The sequence below is a fragment of the Myripristis murdjan genome, chromosome 2, assembly GCF_902150065.1.
Source record: "Myripristis murdjan chromosome 2, fMyrMur1.1, whole genome shotgun sequence".
Classification (NCBI taxonomy): Eukaryota; Metazoa; Chordata; class Actinopteri; order Holocentriformes; family Holocentridae; genus Myripristis; species Myripristis murdjan.
The window spans coordinates 15,085,975-15,100,045 of record NC_043981.1 but is presented as its reverse complement, the minus strand read 5'-3'; the positions used below and the strand labels follow the sequence as shown (position 1 = coordinate 15,100,045).

Here is a 14,071-nt window from a genome sequence, read left to right as displayed (position 1 = left end):
TGATATTTGAAGTTGGACAGTAATAACTCAGAGTGTGAATATCTGAAAGAGTGAATCTGTAATTGATAATGCAGTTGTGGGTTATACAAGAAACTACATTTTCAGAACACAAATTTTCCAAAAGGATCTATCATGTATCTATTCTTTCATTCTTACCCAGCGGAGGGGAGGGGAGAGCTTGAAATGGCATGGTCCAATCAACAGCAACAACAACAACAGCAACAGTACCAGCCGGCCAGACACGGTGGTCCAGGTAAAAGTTCAGCCCTTTCTAGAGAATCTGCAGTTCAAACACAGCAGGTGCCATCATGGAGACTCTCTGGAAAATTGGTTGTGTGTGAATAATGTCTAAATATATACTAACCAGGCTAGGGAAAAAATATTTTCAAGTATTTCAGTATGTAATGAACTGATTTACACAAAACAAGTGGTTAACTTTTCACACTGATTGGGCAGAGGGGTGTGTCAATGGGCGTGGCCTCTCACAAACACATATCATTACTGGCCCAATTACACAACATAGAGACACTGCAGAGTGAAAACTGCCCTGCCAGTTTTTTCCAAAATTTGCCACAATGGTAGCGTGCAGATATGTAGTGCCGACTGGCCACATGGTGTTGCAGTATTTGTTTAAACCTGTTAAAATGTGTGTTTTTGATAATGCAATGGCTTTCAAGAGATTTCCAGGGTCAAGAAACTAAGTCAACACATAAAAAAAGCACCTGGAATGCTGATGGAAAATTCGGACTTTCCAAATTTTTGTTTCCATGAAAACTGTCTTCCTTGCTCATGTATCAGGGTCTGGTTCCCACTACAATTGGGCTGACAAAAAAAACACCAACCTATGCAATGACTGTATAAGACAAGTTGAAAAATATATATTACACTTGAAAAATTTCCAGGTATTCCATGACGTTCCCTGTTTGGAATACACACCTCAAAAACCCCCATAGAAATATTCTGGAGATGGTTCGAACCATAGGAACCTTATTAGGAAGGTAACCCCAGACTGTCTACCTGCTGTCCAGGCTGCAGGTTAACAGTACAGCATGATTTTTGAGGGTGAGCTGATCTTCATTTTTCACTTCACTTGATTGCAGGGCTCAAGGCCAGCTGAGGTAGATGAGGACCAGCCTCCTCCTCTTCCTCAGCCCAGGAAGAAAGGTCCCAGAACTCAAAGAACGAGATATGACGTCAATCCATGATTTCAGGAGATGGATCCTCTTGTCCTGGTCTCGCCTGCCTTTCTCTGTTCCTTCAGTCTCCTCCTTTACCGATTCCCCTCACTCCTGATCTTCTCCTGTGACAAAACCTCAAGATCAAGTATTTTATGAAATGTTTCAGTCGAAGGCATTTCACTTCTTTGTGCTTTGGGGCTCAAAAACATGGTGTCGTGAAAAGCATTTTCTGTAAAACAACTGTGCTCTTTATTCTGTAACACAGTAAAAGCTGTGCAATTCTGAAAATTTACCTTAAACTATGAATAGTCACACTTAAGCTAAAATGTAAATGTAAATGTAGCTTAATCCTCTACATGCAAATGAGTTTTGATGACATCACAAAACAGACAAACAAACTTTGGAGAACTTCTGGGTTGTTTTCCCTTGTACAGACTCACAGTGCTAATATGGTGATGTATTGTTAACTAAATCTTTCTTATCCCATACTCTGACATTTTATAATAAAGCACATTCTGGTGTAAGTGGATCTTCTGTTAGAGCTCTGCTATTTCTGAATCTGCCCAGTTTCCAGCTGTTTGCAGTTGCAAACAGCAGTTATCAAATGAGGCAAGGCAATCGTAAACAAAGCTGTGGATTTGCACATTCAGCAGGAGATCCTGAACGTTTCGGGGGAAGACTGCATGTGTGAAAGGGGTTATAGTTTGCCTGATTTGTGCATGGAAACAGCATTTGTCTGTAGTTCTAACACATGCAGGCCCTCTGCTGCTGGTGCCACGCTGGCTTGGTGCATGTTGGGTAAAAGCAGTAGGAGAATGGTGCTTGTACATTTTGGTCACGAATGGAAAGGCAGTTACAGGCCTCTATTTAGAAAAGTACAGAAGATTCCTCTGTTCCCTCTTCCATTCATCAAGGAAAAATCTCAGTGAAGCATTTCAGAGCCAGCATCAAGGCACTGGAGCTTGTATTTGTCCTGACAAATCTGAGAGACTTTCAGTGACCACCAGGGGGCGCTACTGGCATGGGAGTGAGGCAGTGTGGAAAAGCAGCAGGAACAAAGAGCATAACTCACTGAATGAAGTCAAGGACTACTTTAAGATACAGTGCATTTAACAAAAAGCAAAAAAAAATTCAGTGCTGTTTCAGTCCTTTTCGAGACAAATTTTAAGAAAATTTAATTGTGACTTTTGGAAAAATGATCTTCTTATTCAAATGAGCACTGCAGGTAAGTGTAAAGATTTGATTTAATATTAATGTGGAAATCAAGACCTCATTAAGTCAAATTTAAGACTATTTAATGACTTTCAAGGCATCTTAAGACTGCCTAAGGACCTGCAGACACCCTGATATGGTGACAGTCCCAGTGCTTATATTGCTGGCCAGCTGGTGAGCGGCTCTGACTAAAAGGCTGACACTTTTTTCTGGAGCAGTAGCGCCCCCTAAGGCCTGTGTTTGTCTGCTACATATGCCACGCTGTCCTGTTCACATAGACAAGCTAAGTCATCTAAATACTAACACACAGAACAGAACAAGGACGTCCATAAAGTACATACATACTTTCAGAAAAAGACTAAAATATCTCTTGAAGATTCAGTAACTTAGAAGTGGTACCCAGCATGTTCTCAGCACGGCATCAAGCACATCTTTAGTTTGCAGCAGATTTGCATTAATGATTGCATCCTTGCAATCCTGATTGTGTCTCGTGCACAACAATCTCTCTTGACACGAGACGACAGATGGACGGGAGAGAGATAAAAATGAAGGGATATGGTGGTCAGATGAGGACGAAGAGAAGGATGGACAGAGATGGAGACAAACACCACAAATCTAAAAAAAAAAAAAAAAAAAAAATACTACACTGAGTTGTCTGGAACGTTTTTAAGCCTCCAGTACTTTTGGCTGACCTTAACTTAGTTCTAAATGTCATTGTCAGATTTTTATTCTTGCCGTTGCAAATATCCATCTTAACAAAACACAGAGTCTTAAAATTTGATGAGAAGTGTTCTAAGCTTGTTTAAAGATGAGACATGAAACTACACCGGTGGAAACATATGATTATCTGACTCCTCTGACAGAATTTTTCAGTTGTTTTAAGAAAAATGAGAGCTTGAAGACGAGAGTACGTGATCGTGTTAAAATGGATGAAGTGCAGCCACGACTTTGGAATTTCAAAATGTGAGTAAATTACTGCAGGCTTGAGGAAAACGCTCTTGAATGCATGCGTGTGTGTGTGTGTGTGTGTGAGCTTTTTCTGATGCCATCCGCACAACAGCAAAGGAACCATTTCAAGGAACAAAAACAAAAAGCAAACAAAACAACATTTTTGGAGGATGTGAAACATAATCAAGAACTAAAGTGGTCCCTAATCCTGCCAGGGTAAAAAAAAAAAAAAAAAAAAAAAAAAAAAAAAAGGTTGCGGCAGTTACAGGCCACATCTATGATATTCGTGTGTCTGACAAATGCAACAGAACAGCAATCTCAAAAAACAACCTCTCAGCGTGTGTTCTTGCTCTGTGCCTGCGTGAATGAGTCAAGGTAGAGAGGAAGTGTTAATGTCATGACCTTCATTTATCTCGGAAGCCCTTCAGCACATGCATGTCTCGGAGGGGTCGGGGCAGAATGAGCCTCCTCGATCGAGCTCATCACCGATTGGTCACAGAAACAGAGCGGTGAAACGCCGGAAACTAAAGACCTGGCAGGCCAAACTCCTGAAGTAGAAAACTCAAGACAAAGCACTGACAAGCATGAGGGGGGAAAAAAAAAACAAGGTGAACAGAATGAACTCAGGTGAAAACAGTGAGCAAAATGAGCAGGTAGAATATGGTCTCTGCTGCCATCTAGTGGTGATCAGCAGACTCGCCTTGAGGTGTAACAGGTGCACATCAAGAAGACATCACACTCATTGGTCAACTTATTATTTCAAACCACAGGCGTCCATTGATTCTTGAGGTTGTCAGACTGTACATAGAGCTTCATGTCTATGTCTTTTAGTGAGCACATGATGAAGACACACAGCTAGGGGAACATGTTGATAGGAAGATATACTAAATTTATGTACGTTTTGGCATCATTTTCCAGGGCCCAAACAAGGAGTGAATACCAGAAATCAGCCTCCCAGCTTCATACCTATAATATGTTTTCCATCAAGCCAAGGAAAATTTGCAGTTGCTCCAATATAATTGTAAAAAGTCTATTAGAGCAGACAATCAAAAGACTCGACTGCATCACGTGATTTAAGAGAATTCCCGAATCTGCGGGACTTTCAGTTTCACTTTCCTGCCATCCAGGGCATGTTGCAACCTCCTCCACTGTGGTTGCAAAAAGGGTTGTTGTGGAAGATGCAAATGTGCCGAGGCAGCACTTCAGTGCACTGCCCTTTGCTACTGTGGTGGACTGTGTCATCATACGTAACTTTGTGTTGCCACACTTTCCTTCCTCTTTGGCTTTATTAAAAATGCCTTTAGGCTAAATGGTATCCTGTCTCTGTATTGCTGTAGAGTTCCACTTTGGCCATTGCCATAACACACATGCATTTCATGGCATATCTGTCAACATCTTAGAAAACATGTGCAGTCCTACTCTACCGAAATACATATTTTGATGGTTTTTACTGTTATTTAATTAACTGAATGCCGGTAGTTAGGTAGTTGCTAGCATGTTGTATATAGTACCATTGTATTCCTCATCCTTGAAAATGTAGGATTAGCCACCAGGATCAAGATCCTAGGTGGTCTAGAACCTGAGTTACAGGTAAAATCACAGCAGGTGGCAGCCATTTTGAAAAATGGTTGCCACGGTTACCTCGGGACAAATCTGCGATGGCCCTATAGCCAAAAATTATCCTCAGGGCATGCTCTAACAGTGTGCCAAATTTCATGCTTGTATCGTGAAGTGCACGATTTTTCGCATAGCCGCCGGACTAAAGAAGAAGAAGAAGACGAAGAAGACGACGCAAAACAAGAAGAAAAACGAACGAAGTGTTCTAAACAGTGGCGGCTCCTGACAAATTTCTCAGGGGGGGCAACTATTGCGATGATGGCTAAGATGACCCATTCAATGGGTAAAATAATAATAAATAAAAGTCAGATAGCTAACTTTACAGTGTTACATTGCATTTTTAATGTGGTTTTCATGTTCAACCACTAGATGGCAACACCAGACATGAATTGTACACACGGTAGTATTTTTGTACAGCTATATCAAGTTACTGTATTCATCCGAACATAAGACGACATTTTTTCCATTGAAAATGCCCTGAAAAAACACCCTTGTCTAATATTGGGGGTCTGAACAAATACACATGTACTCAGGGGCGGACTGGGACTAAAAAACAGCCCTGGACTTTGACTAAGCCTGGCCCAAAACAACGGATGCATGAAAACTCAGCCTATTCGCCCCCCCTGGTGGCTTCTGGTATTCTCCAGAATGTCCAGATGGCCAGTCCGCCCCTGCGTATGCCTAACGTCAGTTGTAACAATAACAATAGTAATAAAAGTATACTGTTAATTTACCATACATCGGCGCTATCACACTGTGTCCGCTTTGGGTGGAGATAAAAGGCAGGTGGATAAGGCAGCAGGGAGAGGTAGGCTATTTCTCCAGGGAGGCCACCGGACACAGTGGGTTACCCGGCTGCTCATATATGAATCCCTGCAGGCTTTCTATGTTTTTTATGTTTTTTTTTTAACTTTGTGCCTGAAAGTGCCTGAAAGTGTATGAAGAATGACTGTTTCTTGTTCTCGAGGCTCTACATTGCATCAAGTCTCAACAAGAATGAATGAATTCTTTGCCCATCGATGTGTGGCCTTGCCACTGTTCCTTGCCTTTACTGGTTTTGACAATGTGTCATCATTTGGAGGCAGGGGTAAGAAGACGACATAGGATACATGGAAAAACCTCAGTGATGTGACTCGTGCCTTCTGTGCCTTGGCTACCACAGGAATGATGACCTGGACAGTGGGAATGGATGCATTTTCATGTGAAGGAACCAGGTCCATCAAACAGCCCACCAAGTCCAACTTGGTACCAGTTCTCAGCCTGCCCATTTGTGACAGTGCTGGTGGACATGCCTGGTTTTCATGCTCAAAGAATTCATCCAGATTTCCATCACATGTCTGTGATGCAATGTAGAGCCTCGAGAACAAGAAACAGTCATTCTTCAGGAATGATATTTTCTTGTTGAGACTTGGATTTTTCTTGGACTGGAGGCCGGCCAATTAGAGGGAGGTTTTTTTCTCTTGATGGGAAATTTTGTGGGGTATTGTCTGGTTAACTGGAAACGCTGAAGGCTGAAACATGCAGCAAGAGAGGGAAAGGAATTCGTTGACACATTGAGCCACCCAGTGCCATTCCTGGAAATTGGTCAGAGTATCTACGTATTGATGACAACAAAGCTGAGCTGTTCTCCTTCCTGGCAACTTGTGTTACATCCCTTTCCACTGAGAAACAGATAATCAGCATTCATCATGCTGCTTGCCTTTACTGGTTTTGACACTGTGTCATCATTTGGAGGAAGGGGTAAGAAGATGACATGGGATACATGGAAGAACTTCAGTGATGTGACTCGTGCCTTCTGTGCCTTGGCTACCACACCAGATGTCGTAGATGACTGCATAATTTTTTTTTTATTTGCAGCGATGGCGGTTCTCGGCCACCGTACGTCTCTCAATTTACCTGCCTTTTCATGTGCAGAACAAATTTATGTGCTGGTACAAACATTTATCATCTAAATTCTAGTGCAGACTACAGCTCTGTAAATACCATCAAACTGATGCAAGCTGTGCAGTTGGGTCTTTAAGTTAAAATGATCCTTGATTTTGGAAATGATCATTGATTTGTGTTACCATGGGCAGCTTTTTGCCTCATGATGATTACTGACTGAAAGTTAACCACTAAGTCCCTGTACAGTATAGTAATTTATTTATTCGAAATGTTTAATTGAACCATTATCAAAACCATTGTCTTTTGCCTCTAGAGTGACAACTTGTCACAGTGTAAGCGAGCCACGTTCATTTCTCGTTCTACGTGTGAAAATGACTGCTGAGTTTGCTCTGTGCAGATGATGACACATAGGAGGCTTCTTTGTTGGATCACTTCCTTTTGAAACTTCACACACACGAAAAGAACCAAGTGCACACCTACAGGAAATAACTTTGGTAAAGGAGAGCGCCTGTTCTCAGTTGAGAGTGAAGCTGGTGGTGATGATGATGATGTTGAAGACGGAGATGGCTGCTGTCTTTGTCAACATGCTCCTTCTGCTCTGCTGCTGCTTCATCACCTCCACAGGTACGAGCAAGGATGGAAAAGAGTCATTTCTCATATTTTTATCAGTTCAGCTTCAGGGATTGCTTTAATTCAATTTGTCACTACATTTTTCAGTTACAGTTTTGAGAAGTCCCACACCACAAAACAAATGTTGATTTTCTTCTTTTTTATGTTTTAACACAGTTCTTCTTTGTTTTAACATGGTTTCAGTAAGTTTTTTTTTTTTTTTTTTTTTTTTTTTTTTTTTACAGAGTCTAGTGTGAATGATTTTCTCTTTTGTATTTCATAGGAAAGATCAAAAGTCCTTTATACCTGAGAATGCCATCTTTTAGCTTTTATTCAGTTTATTCTGGTGATCTTTTGCCTCTGATTGCTCAACCATCAGCTGATTGTTATTTTTAATTTCTGTGGGCTCAATATTTGATGATTCCAGCTGTTTTTGGCATGTGGGAACAAGGGTGCAAGCACTATGCAAGCACTTTTAAAGGCTGATATTTAAAAAAAAAAAAAAATGCCTAAAAAAACTCCCGAGTATTCAGAGTTGTCAGTGTTTCTCCAATAAGTTTTTCTTGTCAGGGTGAAAAAGCCCCTGAAACAGCTCTTAGACCATCAGAGGACAATAGAAGTCTCCACTAATTTACTAACTAACTAATTTCTACGTTTGTGAATCTGATCAAAATGTCTCATTAGAATCAGTTCATGTTAAGGTCTGCCCATAGACGGTCACTGTAGAACTGATCAATTGTACAATCAATATTGTTGGCTAATCAGTGAAACTACATGATGTGAGAGGTGGACAGCGCTGGCTGGACCACATGCTGTCTTTCTTGATCTCTCTGTCTCCAGACACACACACACACACACACACACACACACACACACAGATATGTAGGAAACTGGAACAAGACACTGTCGAGTAACTTCAAATGCACTCAAATTTTCTCTGCTGTAATGTCTTTTTTTATTTTACAAAAGGACTTTTCAAAATGAGATTACAAAGAACCAAAATGCAACAAACCAGATCAGATTTTTGGGGTCAAACATTTGACCCCAGCAACAGAAACCACAGAGTTTGGCTGTAATCGTTATTTTATCTCTTACATGTGTGGTGTCTTTCAGTCTGTCGTTTGTCTTTTATGGTTTCTGCTGTTCAGCGTCTTGGTCAGGCAAGAATTTGTTCTCTGTGGACTTTCCAGGTTAATTATTGGTGGTTTAAATAAATAAATAAATAAATAAATTAGTGAGCACATAAGTCAGTAAAATACACCCCAAAATAACAATGAAATACTAACAGTTGCAATGACAATATTTCTAAGAGTAAATTGATATCTGAATTTAAAATTAAGAGAATGAATTTAATACATAAAAACAAACAATAAAAACAAAGACTCGAAATGAAATACATGAAATTAATTTTAAGACAGATCAAACTGAAGCAGGTATAATGTACACAGTGAGCCATAGTGTCTTTTAGACAGTGTCCACAATAGGAAAACATGCAGTCATTTAATTTTAGACCAATGTGTAGCAAAAAGGCAATAATGTTTGTAATTATGTAGAAATAATTCACTATGGTATGAAGTATTTAAATCAACTTATTTTGCTGGATAACCTGGACAAACTACATTACCCAAATTATGAAACTGCACTTATCATTGTTATGAATGCCAAAATTATAATGATAAAACCTCACATAATATAGTCTCTTTGGCACTAAAGGTTTAATTAAATTGGCAAACATTAAAAAAAAAAAGCTGTTTTAAAGTATTGCCAATAAATACTTTGGATGAATTTTTATTTTTTTTTAACTGCTGTCAATTCTGTGTCTTTCTGACAATCTCTTGCACAGGAAACAGTCAGCAGACAGCGGCAAGCATTTCAAAGCTCCAGTGATTCTTTTTTTTTTTTTTGTGACAGAGCTAGACTGGCCACAACTTGAAATGTTAAGTGTATCAGCTCACAAGTGGTTCCCACAGATGCTTATGTTGTTGAACACCTGTTCACACATGTCAGTGTCATGGTGAAACTGAAACTGATAATTATTGGCTGATGCACTGCTGAGAATTGGCAGCGAACTTTCAAAATAAAGTGGTTCTGTAAGGTCCCTAGTCCTTTTATAATATGCTCATGTAGAGCTTGCAAACTTTGTTCACTGTAATTATACTGATTACAAAAGTTCAGCTAAGATATGCCTAACTAAAAGTCAAATTAGTCTTTAAATATACTCATAAAGTATTTTCTTTGACTTGTTTCTGTTTTTATTGCTTCTTCTGAAAACAAATCAAATCATTTTAGCACTGAAGTTGACACAATTAATTTCTGTTTCTTCTTCTCTGTTCTTCTCTTTCCTCAGTTTCTCAGGAGGATGTCTATGCTGCAGCAGGTGAGGAGATCACGCTGCGGCTGAAAAACAAACTGGACTCATCAGAACGCCTGTACTGGAAGCACAACGGAAAACAAATTGCCTTGATGAAGTCAGGAGTAGTTATTTTAGGGGAAGAAAAAGGCGTAGGGACAGATGGATCTTTGACACTGAGGGACTTGAAGAAAGGCTCTGTGGAAGTTTACATCTCACAGATTTACAATAGAGGTACTCTGGAGCATGAAAACACCTTCATTGTACATGTGCTGGGTAGGTAAACATCATGAATACACATCATTTCAGATTAATGACTATGTGACTTTATCTGTTTTGTGATTTTTAGGACATTTAGCCTGAGGATCTCAGGTCTTCTCTCATGTAATGTGATGTGTGTCATTAGTTATATAGCTGCTGCATGAACTATCCAATCCACTGTGTTTCCCACAGTGTGTTTAATATGTCATGATTATAATAATTTTTCAATGTGTTTATTATGCCCTGTAATCTAATTTATTGTAATCTAATCAGACAAGGTCCAGAAACCTACACTGGTGGCTACCTGTAAGAAAAACACAGAGACTTTCAAGTGTCAAGTTCCTCAGGTGAGAAAAATCAAGGAGTTCACTGAAACAGGATGAGCCATCATTCATTAATAAGCTCATGTTTGGTTGGCTTCATTATTTCTACTACACCCCCCACCCCCCAAACTCCCCAAAAAGTCACTGCAGTCCTGCAGCTATGTATTCAATCAATGTAATCCATCTGTCCTGGGTGTTGTACCTGACAGGCCGAGGGTCTGACCATCACATGGCTGCAGGATGAGAAGCCGCTGAAAGAGACTGGCCCAACTCTGACACGGGACCCAAAACAACTGACAGCAGAGAGCAGCTTCAAATGCAACGTTTCCAACCTCATCAGCTTTGAAATCAGCCAGCCGGTTAAAAAAACCTGTCCTGTGCCTGGTCAGTATTAATTTGATGTTAAACTCATGTGTCTGTTTGTGGATAAATATATGTTTGTGGATAAATGTATTCTGCATTGGCTTGTTGTTAAAAACCACATCTGGTCCAGTTGGTATCATCCATCTCTAATAAAATGGATATATGATTGTGAATTGTTGCTGATCAAGTTGCTGGTCACCGCTAAAAACCTCTATTTGTCAAAACCTGTGACCAAAAGAACTGTTTAAATGAAGTTAATTTCAATTAATCTCTTATTTTTCCCTTCAAGATCCACCTGCCACTAAACAGTTATTTGGCTTTGAGTTCTGGACCATGGTGGGCATCCTGGCTGGTGGAGGAGGTATGTTTGTTTAGCAGATCTCTATTGCTGGAGTGTGTTAGACGGCACCAACACAGCCAGTGTTAGGGGCTGTGTTTTACACTATCCATACTGCATATACATGTTTACATGTGTAAGCCTTTGTGGCTTAATGTGTGCACAAAGTGCCATGTTGCTGGGTGTCATATGTCTCTACACAGTGCTGAAAGGCCAAGAAAAACTAATCTATAGCAACAGTTTCACCCAGGTGCTGCTGATAAACACAGTGATTGGTGTTAAAAGTATTTCAGACATGTTCAGCTTTTAGTCATCTTTTATAAGGTTGTGTGCCTCTGTCCTCACCAGGTCTTGTCCTGCTGCTGATTATCGTCACCATCGTTTTATGCACCCGGGCCAGACGCCGACGATACAATCGACTGAAGGGTGAGAGAGAGAACTTCATGTATCGTCCTTTACACTTTGTCCTGCGAGGCCCAAAAAGAATTTGGTATAAAGTATAAGCAGAAAATGAATGAGTGCCCATGTCTGTTGCTTCTGATTTTTCACAAACGTTTGCTTTTCCCTTGCAAATACAGAATAGTTTTAAACTTTGAGGCTTCTTCTGGTAATTACTCATCACTTTGTATATGCAGCCTATGATGGGGATGTTATTGAACAGGCCTCACTTCTATTTAAAGGGTCACAAGCCAAAACAGCTTTTTCAGTCTGGAGAATCTGAGATGTGAAAATGACTGATGTGCGATTTTGAAGACTTCAAACGTTTGGTTGAGAATAGCAGACAGACGTAAGAGCAGCAGCATGACGGTGACATCACCCAGTGGCCTCAGTTGCAGTTTGATCGCAAAGCAGCACACAGCTGTTTCTGGTGGATATGGTTTAGCTGAGGCAAACCAAACCTTCACAGACCCTTCATATCTGTTCTAAGATACTTTTAACCACGGTGATATTTGAAGTTGGACAGTAATAACTCAGAGTGTGAGTATCTGAAACAGTGAATTTGTAATTGATAATGCAGTTGTAGGTTTTACAAGAAACTACATTTTCAGAACACAAATTTTCCAAAAGGATCAATCATGTATCTGTTCTTTCATTCTTACCCAGCGGAGGGGAGGGGAGAGCTTGAAATGGCATGGTCCAATCAACAACAACAACAACAACAACAACAACAACAACAACAACAACAACTACAGCAACAGTACCAGCCGGCCAGACACGGTGGTCCAGGTAAAAGTTCGGCCCTTTCTAGAGAATCTGCAGTTCAATTCATAATGGAGACTCTCTGGAAAACTGGTGATTTCCAGGGTCATGAAACTAAGTCAACACATAAAAAAGCACCTGGAATGTTGATGGAAAATTCTGACTCTCCAAATTTTTGTTTCCATGAAAACTGTCTTCCTTGCTCATGTTTCAGGGTCTGGTTCCCATTACAATTGGGCTGACAAAAAACCCACCAACCTATGCAATGACTGTATAAGACAAGTTGAAAAATATATATAATACTTCAGAAATTTCCTGGTACTCCATGACGTTCCCTGTTTGGAATACACACCTCAAAAACCGCCATATAAATATTCTGGAGATGGTTTGAACCATAGGAACCTTATTTGGAAGGTAACCCCAGACTGTCTACCTGCTGTCCAGGCTGCAGGTTAACAGTACAGCATTTGATTTTTGAGGGTGAGCTGATCTTCATTTTTTACTTCACTTGATTGCAGGGCTCAAGGCCAGCTGAGGTAGATGAGGACCAGCCTCCTCCTCTTCCTCAGCCCAGGAAGAAAGGTCCCAGAACTCAAAGAACGAGATATGACATCAATCCATGATTTCAGGACATGGATCCTCTGGTCCTGGTCTCGCCTGCCTTTCTCTGCTCCTTCAGTCTCCTCCTTTACTGACTCTCCTCACTCCTGATCTTCTCCTGTGACAAAACCTCCTACTTCACATCCCGCTCCATCAAGATCAAGTATTTTATGAAAAGTTTTCTTCCAAGAGCCAAGTTCAGTCTGAGACACTTCACTTCTCTGTGCTTTGGGGCTCAAAAACATGGTGTCGTGAAAAGCATTTTCTGTCAAACAACTGTGCTCTTTATTCTGTAACACAGTAAAAGCTGTGCAATCCTGAAATTTTACCTTAAACTATGAATAGTTAGTTAAGCTAAAATATAAATGTAAATTTAGCTTAATCCTGCAAATGAGTTTTGATGACATCACAAAACAGACAAACAAACTTTGGGTTAGGGTTAGGGTTAGCTTCTGGGTTGTTTTCCCTTGTACAGACTCACAGTGCTAATATGGTGATGTATTGTTAACTAAATCTTTCTTATCCCATACTCTGACATTTTATAATAAAGCACATTCTGTTGTAAGTGGATCTTCTGTTAGAACTCTGCTATTTCTGAATCTGCCCAGTTTCCAGCTGTTTGCAGTTGCAAACAGCAGTTATCAAATGAGGCAAGGCAATTGTAAACAAAGCTGTGGATTTGCACATTCAGCAAGAGATCCTGAACGTTTCGGGGGAAGACTGCATGTGTGAAAGGGGTTATAGTTTGCCTGATTTGTGCATGGAAACAGCATTTGTTTGTAGTTCTAACACATGCAGGCCCTCTGCTGCTGGTGCCCAACTGGCTTGGTGCATGTTGGGTAAAAGCAGTAGGAGAATGGCGCTTGTACATTTTGGTCTCGAATGGAAAGGCAGTTACAGGCCTCTATTTAGAAAAGTACAAAAGATGTGAGATTGAAAATAGATTCCTCTGTTGCACTATGAATGAGTTTCCATTCAACAAGGTGAAGCGTTTCAGAGCCAGCATCATGTTTAAGGCACTGGAGCTGATATTTGTACTGACAAATCTGAGAGCCTTTCAGTGACCACCAGGGGGCGCTACTGGCCTGGGAGTGAGGCAGTGTGGAAAAGCAGCAGTAACAAAGAGCATAACTCACTGAATGAAGTCAAGGACTACTTTAAGATACAGTGCATTTTGTACAGTGGATGC

General features: G+C 40.4%; 1 protein-coding gene across 1 annotated transcript in view; it reads left to right on the top strand.

Annotated features, from left to right (window-relative positions):
- LOC115373162 (carcinoembryonic antigen-related cell adhesion molecule 1-like) overlaps positions 1 to 13,425 on the top strand; it is a 71,126-nt gene extending 57,701 nt beyond the window's left edge. Inside the window, exons 9-12 of the mRNA XM_030071442.1 lie at positions 11,035 to 11,106; positions 11,431 to 11,508; positions 12,187 to 12,309; positions 12,801 to 13,425. Coding sequence (XP_029927302.1) covers positions 11,035 to 11,106; positions 11,431 to 11,508; positions 12,187 to 12,309; positions 12,801 to 12,817 — 290 coding nt within the window. The 3' untranslated portion in view covers positions 12,818 to 13,425. The remainder of the gene's footprint in view (positions 1 to 11,034; positions 11,107 to 11,430; positions 11,509 to 12,186; positions 12,310 to 12,800) is intronic.
- Positions 13,426 to 14,071: the final 646 nt, after the last annotated feature.